The sequence below is a fragment of the Electrophorus electricus genome, chromosome 20, assembly GCF_013358815.1.
Source record: "Electrophorus electricus isolate fEleEle1 chromosome 20, fEleEle1.pri, whole genome shotgun sequence".
NCBI classification, from domain to species: Eukaryota; Metazoa; Chordata; class Actinopteri; order Gymnotiformes; family Gymnotidae; genus Electrophorus; species Electrophorus electricus.
Genome location: NC_049554.1, coordinates 5920930 through 5934790, shown reverse-complemented (window position 1 = coordinate 5934790; position 13861 = coordinate 5920930). Strand labels below are relative to the sequence as shown.

Genomic DNA, 13861 nt, shown 5'->3' with positions numbered 1-13861 from the left:
CTTTTGCCCTGTCCAAACTGATGTGTCTCGCCCTGCTTTTGGAAACTTTCGCCATCATTATGGTTCTTATAATTATCATGTCCTTTTGCTCCTGCCTGTCATAACACATTTTAAAAATTCACTTATGTTTATTTGTTAAGCTTTGAGTATGTTTGGTTACATTTAAGAGTAATTGCTTATTAGAAAATATATAATGGCTGGGGTTCTTCCATAACCTACACGATAGCGTCATTGCATATTTGTATATTAACATATTTAATATAAATCTGGACAGATTATACTTAACATCAACGTTATATTTAACATTTTTGGTAATCTGTGTTAGAAAGATTGACTAAATGGTGTTTGACTGGAGTAGAAATCACATTTCCATGTATATTTAATCTATCTTTATATTGTAACCATGAAGCATTATATTATGTCCCATTTTAGTAGGGTAAATGAAGGGTGAGTGTATTTGTTTAGCTCTCCATGGTGGTCGTGCTGAGTGGGTGGGATCACCACCTTCAGTTTCACAGCGGATGACGTCCTATCTAATAATACACAACGAGAACGACAAGAGAGAGGTGGGGTCCATGAGAAAGCAGCAGAACGGATATATAAAGTGTGGAACCGGCTGGGGTGAAAGGAGAACAGGCAGCTCACTTCACAACCATACAACATGTCTCAGGTACGGACCCAAAGTCTGCTAACTGCTTCTAGACATATAAACTGTGTGAACGTTGACACAACAAAGGAGATAAGGGTGTTGTTTGTTTAAAAGCATCAACAGTTAAAACGCTGCAGTCAGTGGAGCTCCTCTATGTTCGTGTAATGCTTCTTGCACAAGCTCCGAAAACAGGGACGCAGCAGACAATTGCAACAGAAAACGTTGGACGAGGAAGGAATGAGGGCAACTTCACTTCCGATCTGACCATGTCACTCTGGGGCTGTCAAATGAAAACATGAAATGAGTGCTAGCAAGCGCTCTTCTCCTCTTTTACTGCGTCATTCTTTCCATCAGCCAGGGGAGGTGAAAAAAAAGAAGCGTCCGCCTGTGAAAGAGGAGGACCTGAAAGGAGCCCGCAGTAAGCTCGGCCTGAAGGGCGAGGTTAAGAGCAAAACGTACGAAGTCATGGTGGAGTGCGGTGAGTGTGCTTCTCCTTGCATCTCCGACAGACACATACACCTGCGGTGGGGTCTTAGCTTAAGCCTGTGGTGGAGTCTTATCTTAAGTCTGTGATGGAGTCTTATCTTAAGTCTGTGATGGAGTCTTATCTTAAGTCTGTGATGGAGTCTTATCTTAAGTCTGTGATGGAGTCTTATCTTAAGTCTGCAGTTGGGTCTCCGCCAAGAATCTCATTTTGTGTATGACACCTAATATTTCTTGAAAGCTGGTCCACATTTGTAGTATTATACATATTATACATACATACATACCTTTTGGTGGATTAAGGTTTTATGGTTTTTATTAAGGTTGCTTTAAGTCCAGTATTTTAAAGCAACTATTTTGATTTTACGTTTAGCTGTTAGTTAGCTTTAGAGGTCAATGTTTTTCTGAGTTATAATGCTGTAATATGTTAATTTAGATTTTTAAGACATTAGTGTTTTTAGTGTCTTTACATCTTTGTGGACTTTCTTTATTAGGCACACATAAAATATTTCTCTTTCTGTCTCTCACTCTCTATCGGTCTTTCACTCTCACTCTCCAGAGCGCATGGGCAAAGTAGCTCCATCCGTGTTTAGTGGGTTGCGTTCGGGAGCAGAGACGGCCATCGAACAGCCCAAAGCTCCAGCAGGCAGTGTGTTTGGCAAGTGATGACACCAGCAAAGCACCAGCAAACCGATGACATCAATAAAGACCAAATAGAAAAGCATGACTGGAATGGCTGAGTGGTGGTGCCCCGTGGGCCTCCGAATATAACCACTGAATTTTATAGTTGACGTATTGATGTCCAGAGGTACGATGAGTGAAATGGACTGTCACTGATTTCTTCTAATTGATAATTATTGATTATTATTGATATGCTTATTACTTTTTCCTAATTGCATTGCTTGGTGATTTTATGCTTGTAAGGTGCAATTTCTAGTCATGTTTTATACATTAAAATCCTAAATGGCACAGGTTGTGATGGCATTGTTTTCTTTTATACATTATGGGTTTATGCAGTAGGTGAGGTTTGGGAGAATGACCATGACGGGAACTCCTCCTGCTCAGCTAAAGTAACTGTCTGTGCTGCTCTCTATTGGGTCTTCACACCTCACCACCTCCTCTCTCCTCCCTATCCACCTCCCTCTCTCCTCTGTATCCACATTCCTCTCTCCTCTGTATCCACCAGCCCTCTCCTCATTATCTACCTCCCCTCTCCTCCATATCCACCTCTCTTCTTCTCATTATCCACCTCCCTCTCTCATCCATATCTACCTCTCTCTTTCTGCATGTCTACACTGAACTGGATTTTCAGCAAGGGAAGACCAGCCTTCAAATGCAGAGCAGAATGCACACAAAAATCCAGATGTTCTCTGACCTCTGTGCCCTTTTTACAGTTGTGTCATTTCTCAAACCGTTTGACTAACCGAAGCTGTGATTTGCTCTTGCAAAAAGACAGCTGACAGATTTCCTAATCATGTAGTGTACATACACTTTATCTGGTTTAAAAGTCTTAGTATTGATTGAGGACAAGGTCCATGAATCAAAATTGTTGGTAGTGACTACCAGGAATAATAGCAGAAAATCAGAACATAATTCTCAATTAATTCTGAGTCCTTATGAATATATATTGTCTTTTGTGCACTTTTGTGCATGATATGTTGACTGGTTGCTTACATGAGTTTGTGAAGTTGTATAGTAACAGCTTCACTGATCATCTGATCAGAAGCTGCCTTTCACATGGTCTTGAAGAGCCCAGACACAATGTAGTCTGTATGGACTCCATCAATCAGCCCAGTGCTGTTATTATGAATAAACCAACAAAGCATGTTTTCTCCGTTCTTTACATCCTGCCTGAAGTCCTTCTGCCAGCCCCTGGTTAAGAAGAACCACATAACAAGGATTTAATGTCATGTTCTGTACTGTAAATGTATATTTGAGGATATTAGGCCATACAGGAATATGCCTTCCATAGCAGTATTTAGTTCACAGTGTACAATCAAACACAATATAAAATCATATGTATTGTAAACATTGCAAATTTCAAGATTTCAGTGAGGTGCCTGTGTGTTTCAGTTTATTTGTATTAGTCAGTTCCTAAAGTGGTGTTATTAAGTTCCAATATGCACCTTTTACGTTTTTACAGCAATTAATTTCCTGATTCGGTCATCTGTGGCTAACATCCTGACATCGGTGGGTGTATGTATAGAAAGACAATAGCTAAACATTTTCATGCAAAACAACCCCTCACCGATGTCTTAAGGAGCTTTGAGACAGTACTCTAGAGCAGTACTCTAGAGCAGGGCTGTTCAAATTCTGGTACAGAAGGTCCAGGTCCTGCAGGTTGACCACTGTTCATTTTTGTGTAAACTTCTGTAATTGCTCCAAAAGCAGATTCACTTTGAGTTGAAAGACCAGTAGTAATACTCAGGGAGCGAAAGCTATTTATACTCAGTAACTCAGTCAGGATTCCTGACCCTATCTCTGACTCAGAAAGGGTTCTTGATCCTATCTCTGACTCAGTCAGGATTCTTGACCCTATCTCTTGACCCATTAGTGTTTAAGCCTGTTTGACCAGTCAGATACTCCAGTCAGTAAGTGTATTGACATTTGTAGTGGTTTACATTTACCTTGTGACTACAAGGATGTGTCCCTTCACAAACATAAGGGTATCCAGTTTGTTTGCGTCCTTCCCAGGAAACATGCCACTCACCATAATTTCTACTCCATTATAGAACTGTCCTATAAAAGGCAAAAACAAATTCAATATTTAAACAAATACAAAATTTCAGGTTTTGAGCTAAACCAATATATGTAGTACAACAATTAGAGGTCTGGAGAATTAGTACATTTTTAAAATATTGATATCTTTAATATATATCTTTAATAAATATATCTTTGCATAATCTCAGAATCTTTTTACATCAAACCAGACCTCTTTATTTCATACTCACGTAGAACCTGTGAATGTCTGCATCAATACACCATTAATAAATATTAAAATGAATAAATATGTCAGAGTAAAGATGAACCCTTAGAATAAGTGCCAGCAATGAGAAGAACATGTCTAGTCCTTTGATTCTTCCTTTTAGCTGATAAATCACTCAGTTGTACAGCTGTGGCTGTATCAGGTTGCATGTAACAGCCTTTTTTGACAAATGACAGCTGCAGTGTTAAAGACCAAGTGCCTTATATTAGTTTAACACTGTTATGGCCCCAGCAGTGCAGATAGTTAAAGGGAATGTTCGCCTTTTTTTTTTTTACACAGGATCCTAAACATATAAAGCACAATTTCTAGTCACCTTAGACAGTTTTTATGTCAGCAGGTGGAGTTTTGAGATTTTTTTATTGTCAACAAATAATTATCTTGCTAATCGAATTGTAATCAGATGAATTTATATGGATTGATTAGAAAAAGGAAAAAAAAGAAATTGGGTGACCAGAAGACACTGGAAGCTGACTTTGTTTTGGTCTCACTCGGTAACAGTAACATGAGGTGTGTTGTTGTGGGCTGTGGAAATGCTCCATCAAGATCATCCATCAGTGATCATTTCCACAGATTTCCCTTAACATACAGAGCCTCGTACACATTATGGCAACGAGCAATACAGCGGACCACAGGGGGCGTTGTGTCTGAAACCTGAAGTTGTACCTACTATTTTACCATGGACTGGGGTATGGCATGGGACTAGAGCTACAGGTAGCTTTAATCGTGTCTAATATTATGAAGCCATTGGGTGGATTTATTTTTATTGGGTTCTAACAAATTATTTGAGCAATTGCTATAAAAACTATGTGAGGTGTCTAGACATCACCCTAAAAAACCTATATATGTTTAGATAGGCTCAAATATGAAAAAGGTGACCTTCCCCTTTAAAGATGGCATCAAATTATAGTGACCAATGTTCACATGCCTGTAACAATAATAATACCAAAGTATATCCTAGTTTAGCACACTGAAACTCAAAACCAAACTCAAAGAATTCTATAATTCTACCACACTATTTCTTTTTATACAATTGTTTTCAAGACGCTATGAACATTACATTGTAGAATGATGAAAGAAAGACCTGATTGGTTGGCCAAGACTTCTACAGTTGCTAAAATATGGACATCAATGAAAAACACAAATATTCAATTCTGAGATTGTCTTTACCGAGAAGGCCATGGACACTTTGTGAGAAAGAGTGGCTGTCCAGGCTGTAGAAACCCAGATAGTCCTGGTGGTAGGGATGCTTCTTCCACACTTTGTGCAGGATGATCACAAACTTCACAGAGTTTCTCAGGCTGACAGTGAGACTGCGATCTTTAGTAACCTGCAGAGCCATGCTAAAGAAAGGAGAAGGAAGAAGAACTTTTGTAGTTTGATTCTAAAAAAAATGTTTTAATTCGGAGTCAAAATTGCTGAAGTTTTTATGGCCACTAACAATAGAGCCAAACTGACATGCTGAAGTTGGTGGTGAGGGCTGTCTTGGTTAACTCCACCTCGAAGAACACTTCCTGTGAGACGTTGCCCTTGTTCAGAGCTGTGGAGGTCATGACAGTGTGGGAGAATTGAGATGCCACCTTACAGTCTATCTTCACACTATGTACCTCTATCTAACACAGAAAGGGAAATGAGTGGATAAGTGAGTTTCTGGTATCTATATTAAATTAATCTTAAAAATTCTGTCTTTCATAAAGAATAAATGCATTCAAAATATTAAAAATGCCAAAAGACAATAAGATACATCATTGTGGGTCTTATTGGTTTAGACTGTTAATGATTTACATTTACATTTATGGCATTTAGCAGACGCTCTTATCCAGAGCGACTTGCAAAAGTGCTTTGTCATTTACTCATAGAATACATCCTAGTACAGTAGAGTAGGCTAGAAGTGCAAAATACATAAGGTTTATCTTAAACAATGATAAGTGCTATAAACAATAAGTGCTAGAGTTTGTTAAACCACATAAACAATACCCTACAATAAGTACTATATTAGTCAGTCAATATGAGAGCAATGTCAGTTGTCCTTTAAATATTCTGCAAATAGATGGGTCTTCAGTCTGCGTTTGAAGACTGTAAGGGACTCTGCTGTCCGGATAGCAAGTGGGAGTTCATTCCACCATCTTGTAGCCAGGACAGAAAATAGTCTCGATGCTTGTCGTCCATGAGACCTGAAGCAAGGTATTTCAAGCCGAGCCATACTTGAGGCTCGAAGTACTCGAGATACAAATTGGGCTTTGACCATTGACCTCAGGTATGAAGGGGCTGGTCCATTTTTGGCTTTGTAGGCAAACATCAAGGTTTTAAATCTGATGCGTGAAGCTACAGGGAGCCAATGAAGGGAATGCAGCAGTGGAGTAACATGTGTGAGCTCAAAAGTCTAACTTTGACATCACAAGAGACTGCACAAGCACTTGGGTAGCTTCCTGCAAAAGAAAGAGTCGAATCCTTCGTATGCTACAAAGGAGGAATCTGCAAGCCCGGGTTAGATTAGAAACATGAGTTGAGAATGACAACTGGTTGTCCAAAATTATGCCCTGCATGTCAGAGGGTGGAAAAGAAAGAAATAATTGAGTGTCATCAGCATAGCAGTGGTAGGAGAAACCATGAGAAGATATTACATCACCAAGAGAATGAGTATAAAAGAGAAGAGAAGGGGACCCAATACTGAGCCTTGTGGAACACCAGTGGTGAGTCTACATGGTTTGGATGTGGATCCTCTCCATATCACCTGATAGGACCATCCATTCAGATAGGACTGAAACCATCTCCAAGCAGAGCAGGCCAACCAAGCCTGGAAAGAACAGAGAGAAGAATTCTGTGGTTCACTGTGTCAAAGGCTGCTGAAAGGTCTAGAAGAATCAAAACAGATGACTGCTTGGCAGCTTTAGCAGCATGAAGTTTCTCAGTCACTGCTATGAGGGCCGTTTCTGTAGAATGTGCCAGTTTGCAGCCAGACTGATTGGGATCATGCAGCTGGTTCTAGGTGAGAAAAAGAGACAATTGATTATAAACTGCTCGTTCAAGGCCTTTGAGATGAAAGAGAGAAGTGATACCGGTCTGTAGTTGGTAACGCTGGAGCTGTCAAGTGTGGCCTTCTTGAGGATTGGTACCACCCTGGCAGTTTTGAATGCAGTAGGCACGTATCCAGAAGATAAGGAGTTGTTGATGATGAAAGAGATGATAGGAAGCAGATCTCTTACGATTCTCAGGAACAGAGCAGAAGAATTGGAGCCAGCAGACATGTAATTGGATTGCTGGAAGTCAGGAGTTGAAGAATTTCATCTGAGGAGAGAGGAGAAAAAGAAGTCAGGGAGATGGATGTTGGGGAATGCACATTGGTTGGAGGGGTGGGAACAGAGGAAAAGGACTGGCGGATTGCCGCAACCTTCTCCTCAAAGAAGGTGATGAAATGCTCAGGAGTAAAAGATGAGGAAGGAGGGGGAGGGGGAGGATTAAGGGAAGAAGAAAAAATAGTGAAGAGCTTGCGTGGATCAGATGATGATAAATCGAATTTCTTTCTGTAGTAGGATGACTTTGCAGATGTTACTTCCAGTGAGAACTTGGAAAGGAGAGACTTGTATGAGCTGAGGTCTGAATCTACCCGAGATATCCTCCACCGCCTCTCTGTAGTCCTTAGTTCTCTCCTGTGGCAGCGAAGTGTTTCTGTTAGCCAGGGGGCAGGTGGGGAGGACTTAGTGGGTCTAGAGGAGAGAGGGCACAGAAGATTCATTGGTGAGGAGAGTGTAGAAATGAAAGTATTTGTAACTATATCCAAAGAGAGAGGATGGAGAGTCAGGGTGAGGAAGGGTGGACAAAATAGTAGAAGGGAAGAGGGAGTTATGGAGTGCAGATTGCGACGGAGGAAGGAGGAACATGTTGGGGAGGACTGGATGGAAAGAGAAGGAAGGGAGAGAGAGAAGGATAGAAAGTGATGGTCCGAGAGGTGGAGGGGGGCGACTGCGATGTCCGATGTTGTGGTGGTACGGGTGAAGATCACGTCCAGAACAATGCTCACTTTGTGAGTCGGAGGGTGAGGGTAATGACTAATTCTAGAATTCACCATCGAACATTGGCTATACCAGGCACTAATGTGCCCTTGTTATTCTCGGCCAATATTACTAGTGCATGTTCAAATAAATACAACAAATGGCGAATGACTGCAAAAATGGAAGACTTGCTTTGTCATTAATTTAAATGAATTTACTGAGGCACTGCTTACACTTTGCTTCTGTAAAAAGGCAGCAAGTTTTACTGCAAGTTTTTTGTTTTAGGAATTTTGGATTAGTTCCAAATGACCCATGGTCATTTGATGGACGTGATGGTCGAACAGTTCAGGTCGTTTTCAATGATTTCACTGGTGAAAACTGGAAGATTTATGGTCCACATTTTTATTTACATATTAAAGTTCCATCTACTTTGATTGAGTAGGATTGCCATTAATAGCTTTGATTTTAACAGTGCTGAATGTATGTTTCTCAGTTCTGATGTCTGTATTCTTTATTATTCTTGATGCTATGCATTGGTTATTTGCATGTTATTTACAGTTGTACTGGGGCTCGAGGCACTGGGGGGTTACAGTGACTGGACCCCTTATAATTCCAGTTGAGCCCTTTCCATCAGGGATTACACTATGCATGTATAATGTTGGCTAAATATGATGTACATTTATTGCAATCCAAATTGGTAGATGACTAGTGAAAATGTTAAGTTTAACACTAGAAGAGGCTTTGACTTTTTCTATATTCTGTGGAATATTGGTGGAAGGCAGATGCATACGCTGAGAAGAGAGATATTTATTAGGTGAAAATCCAAAATCAGGGTCGATAGTACGGTCCAAGGTCAGTTTACTAACATGGAGAGATCCGGGAAACATGATAAAACAAAGAAAGTAAAACATGAAGTAACAAAACAGAAAACAGGCTAGGTACAAAATGACAGGCAGCATGAAAACACAGAGGCTAGAAAAAAACAGCTAAGTAAAACAAACGAGAGAGGCATGGTTAACAATGACCAGCAACAATACAGACTAAACACAGGATATGTATACATAGCATAATGAGCATTAAACAAGAAACAGGTGATACAAATGAAAGGCAGGGAAACTTAAATGAGGGGCAGAACAACAAAGAAGCAAAGACATGAAACAGGATAACCATGACGACTGTTACGAACCCCAGGAACAACCATCAGCCCCGCACAGCCATGCTCACTTGCACACACCCTTGATCTGACTCACCGGAATTCTAGCACACACCTGATTCCCATTCCCCTCATTACCAACCCCTTTATAAGCTTCCCTTCCCCGTGCACACGTTGCAAAGTATTGTTCCCATGTAGCGTACCGAGTGTTTCCTCATCCTGTGTGCTTTCCTGGTTAATGACTCCTGCTTTCCTTCTAGACTTCATCTCCTGACCCTCGGACACCTCCTCAATGCTACCCTGTGCATCAACCTCAGACTGACCTGACTACGGTTAACCGTGTTACTAAACATATCTGTTTGATTGCAAAGATAAACTTCTGCAACTGGATCCACTTCAACGTGTGTGCAATCGTTACAGAATACTTCGACTTTTTCATGGATCCAGCAGAGGTACAAAACAGACTGGTCCAGCATGAGGTTTCCATGGCCGAGCTACGTGAAACCGTTCAGAGACTTTCACAGGTTGTACTTACCGTGACTTCAGTGATTCCTTCACCGTCCACTGCAGTTACTCATTGCATTCCTGCGGCCGTCCCAGAATGATTCGATGGCTCTCCAGACCGATGCAAGAGATTTCTGATGCAGTGTTCCATGTATTTTTCCCATTATTCCACAGAATTCATCACTGACAAGGACCATGTACAGTTTGTGCTGTCGCTACTAACTGGTGAGGCAGGGGCTTGGGGAACCACCCTCTGGGTTAGCCAGGACCCTACATTACAGTCTGAAACAGAATTCTACAATCTTGTCAAGGCTGTGTTCAATCATCCTGTGAGTGGTGGGGATCCCAGAACTATTTTATGCGAGATACATCAAGGGAGGCGCACAGCAGCTGACTATGCCCGGGAATTCTGTACGATCGCTGCTGGCAGTGACTAGAGCAAGACAGCGTTGAAAACTGTTTCGTCACGAACTTTCTCTGGGATTTCAGACGGAACTCTCATGCCGAGGGGAGTCGACTACACTGTCCGAACTTATCAAACTCACTATTACTGTGGAAAACCTACGACGGACCCATCAGCCATTACAACGCGCACCCCGGGCCCATACTTTCGTATCAGAGGATTCTGACAAGAGATCCGGTGGAGTCCCTGAGCTGATGCAAGTGAGTCGTTCATGCCTCACCCCCTGAGAACGTGCCAGACGATTCACCGGCGGATTTTGCCTGTACTGCGGCGCTAACAGCCACTTCTGCGACAACTGTCCTGTACAACCCCGTCCCCATCGAGAGAATGGGAGGTCTCCTATGTTTGACACACACGTAAGAACATCTCTACTGTATCTGACTCATCAGCTTAGGCAAAGGCAAGCTATATGCACAGCACCTCCCGATCCCCAATGCCGTAGTTCTGCTCTGCCGGACCCTGTAGTCCTTAGGGCTGATGGTAACAGTGTTTCTCTCTCTGCCTTAATGGATTCCAGTGCAGCAGGGAATTTTTTAGATGTTGGGTTAGCTCCACGACCAGGAATCCCTAGAGTCACCTTAAATCCCGTATTCATTCTCTTAATGACCAACCCATAGGTGAGGGTATAGTCCGACACAAAACTGTCAGTCATGCTACAGATCGGGTTGTTCCATTGTGAGTCGATTCAGTTTCTGCTTCTGCCCATGTCCCGTGACTCCGTCATCCTGGGCTTTCCCTGGCTGTCGACCCATAACCCTTGTATCTCTTGGTCCTCGGCTGAACTGACATCATGGAGTGCATGTTGCTTCCAAAACTGCATGTCTTTTCCAAACCTCTCCACTACGGTCCAGAGCCCTGAGCCGCCAGCACTCCAGTCTGTCCCTCAGCTCTGTAGAACCTTCTCAGATGTGTTCTCTAAGGTTAACGCGACTAGACTCCTACTTCATCGACCTTGTGATTATGCTGTAGAGCTCCTTCTTGGGGCTCTCCTACCCCACAGATCCAAGCCTTACCCCCTTTTCTGACCTGAAGAGGCGGCCTATATCAGTGAGGCGCTGCAGCACAGTTTCATACGGCCCTCTACTTCACCAGTCGCTTCTGGATTCTTCTTCGTGAAGAAGAAAGGAGGAGGGTTACGGCCGTGCATCTATTATCAGGCCCTTAACGAGGTGACAGTGACGTATTCCTATCCTCCTCCCCTCATCTCCCTAACCCATGAATGACTACTAGGGGCTACCATCTTCACGAAATTAGACTTGCATAATGCCTACAACCGCATATGCATACGGAAGTGGAAGACAGCCTTCACCACGACTCGAGGCCATTATGAATACCTAGTAATGCCATATGGCTTCTCTAATAGGCCCTCTGTTTTTCAGGTGTTTATGGATGATATATTTCAGGACATGATAGACAAGTTCCTGATTGTCTACATAGACGACATCCTCGTGTTTTCCCAATCAGAAACGGAACATGTGGATCATTTAACGGCCATCCTGACACGTCTCCGGCAAAATCAACTGTATGCCAAGGCACATTAAATGCGCCACCTTTCTAGGGTGTACTCTTAAGCCGGGAGCCCTCTACATGAACCCTGATGAGGTAACTGCTATATATAAAAAGACCTTTTGTGGTGGAGGTGGATGTCTCTGACATAAGAGTGGGCACTGTACTATCTGAGCATACAGGAGAGAGAGGTGATCTACAGCCTATTGCATACTTCTCCCAAAAACCAAGTCTGGCAGAGCAGAACTACGGCATTGGGGATCGGGAGGTGCTGTCCATATAGCTTGCCTTTGAGGAGTGGAGGCATTGGCTAGAGGGAGCGCGACACCCCTTTACCATGTAGACAGACCACAAGAACCTGGAGTACCTCCGGACCACCAAAAGACTGAATGCCAGACAGGCTAGGTGGTCAATCCTTTTTCCAGTTTCCTGTTCTGGGTCACCTATAGGCCTGGGGAGAAGAACATTCAAGCAGATGCGCTCTCCCAGCAACACAATGCGGAGGCTGGCAATGAACAAAGAGGTGGTGAGATATATTCTTGCACGGACTACAACCGCTTCTGCCCCTGCCTATGCCCCTCCGACCATGGTCCCACCTGGTTGTGGACTTTGTGATGGACCTACCTGTTTCAGAGGACAATACCACCATCCTAAGTATAGTGGACCGGTTCTCTAAAATGGTTTGTTTTGTCCCTTTGGCAGCCCTGCCCACTGTGCTAGAAGCAGCAGACATCTTATTCCACCAGGTATTCAGACAGTTGAGCCAACCTGAGGACATCGTGTCAGATCGTGGCCCCCAATTCACATCGTGGGGGTGGAGGGAACTGTTGGGTAAGCTGAACATTACGGTGAGCCTAACATCCGGTTATCAGCCTCAGGCTAATGGGCAAGTAGAGAGGGTGAACCAAGAACTTGGTAAGTTCCTACACCTCTACTGTCAACACCAGAGACATGGAACACATACCTTCCATGGGCGGAGTATGTGTAGAACTCCTTGTGCCACATGGGAACTGGTCTCACCCCATTTGAGTGCGTTTTAGGTTACCAACTGCCTCTCTACCTCTGAAACACCCCCGTGTCAGACCAGCCGGCCATGGAGAGATGGTGTAAGGAGAGCAAACAGACCTGGGAGGAGATGCACCAGCGACTAAGGAAGGCAATTGCTGCCTACAAGAGGAAGGCGGACAGAAAACGGGGAGAAACCCCTTAATACGTGATCGGACAGAGGGTGTGGGTCGCGACCAAGGATGGCCGTGCTGGCTCCACCGGCAAGATCAATGCGAGGTATGAGAGCCTGTATACCATCACTAACCAGATCAATGAGGTGTCCTACAGGATTGGAATCACGGGGATCAGCCGGGCATCTTGGGCGTTCCACGTATCAGCGCTGAAGCCCATGAAGGAGGGTTCCCTCACCGAGGAGGAAGCTCCCTCGGTTGACCGGCCTCCACCCTTGGAGATGGAAGAGGGCCAGGTGTATAGGGTGCGGACCCTGCTGGACTCCCAAAGGAGAGGGAGGGGACTGCAATACCTGGTGGACTGGGAGGGGTACGGCCCAGAGGAGCGCAGTTGGGTTTCGGCCTCCCAGATTTTGGACCCCGACCTTGTTACCTCCTTCCATAGGCTGCACCTGCTGAAGCCTGCCCCAAGTCAGCTGCGTTCCAGGAGCCTGGTGGGGTCTTTGGGGGGGGTTCTGTCACGGTAGGCCGGTCCCCTACTGGGAGGGACACGCCCACTCCAGGCAAGGACCGAATCACTAACCTGCCCCATTCACAATCACCTGTCTTGACAGGAGACACCTGCTCCTCATTACCTCTCACTATATATTCCTGCAGGTTGAGAGAGACAGCGCTGCGCATTAGCGGTCGAGACCTCTTTAGTGCCCGTCAGTGCAACTCTGATACTACGAAGAGGATTCGTCGTAGTGGTTTCATGTTATTTAACTCCTAAAGGAAAATAAAGAACAAGTCTGTTCCACCTCGGCTCTCACTTCATCTGTGCTGCCTACGTCACAATAAATCACTAATGCAGTATCATTATTTGCCTCCACTCCCATAGTTAAAACAATTAGAAACTAGACTAGAAACTTTGGGCTGCTCAGTGGTTATGTGATCATCGTACATCTCAG

The 13861-nt window shown here is 43.7% G+C and overlaps 1 protein-coding gene across 1 annotated transcript; it reads left to right on the top strand.

The window, feature by feature from the left end:
- Nucleotides 1–558: 558 nt before the first annotated feature.
- On the top strand, nt 559–2103 carry mustn1b (musculoskeletal, embryonic nuclear protein 1b). The gene is made up of 3 exons (XM_027029841.2): nt 559–670; nt 1004–1127; nt 1692–2103. The coding sequence occupies exons 1-3, from the start codon at nt 662–664 to the stop codon at nt 1796–1798; spliced, it is 240 nt and encodes a 79-aa protein (XP_026885642.1). The 5' UTR covers nt 559–661; the 3' UTR covers nt 1799–2103.
- Nucleotides 2104–13861: the final 11758 nt, after the last annotated feature.

Bases quoted from the DNA above. Each gene is read 5' to 3' on its own strand.
- mustn1b (XM_027029841.2), top strand. The intron at 1,128-1,691 runs GTGAGTGTGCTT...CTCACTCTCCAG, and splicing joins CGAAGTCATGGTGGAGTGCG to AGCGCATGGGCAAAGTAGCT.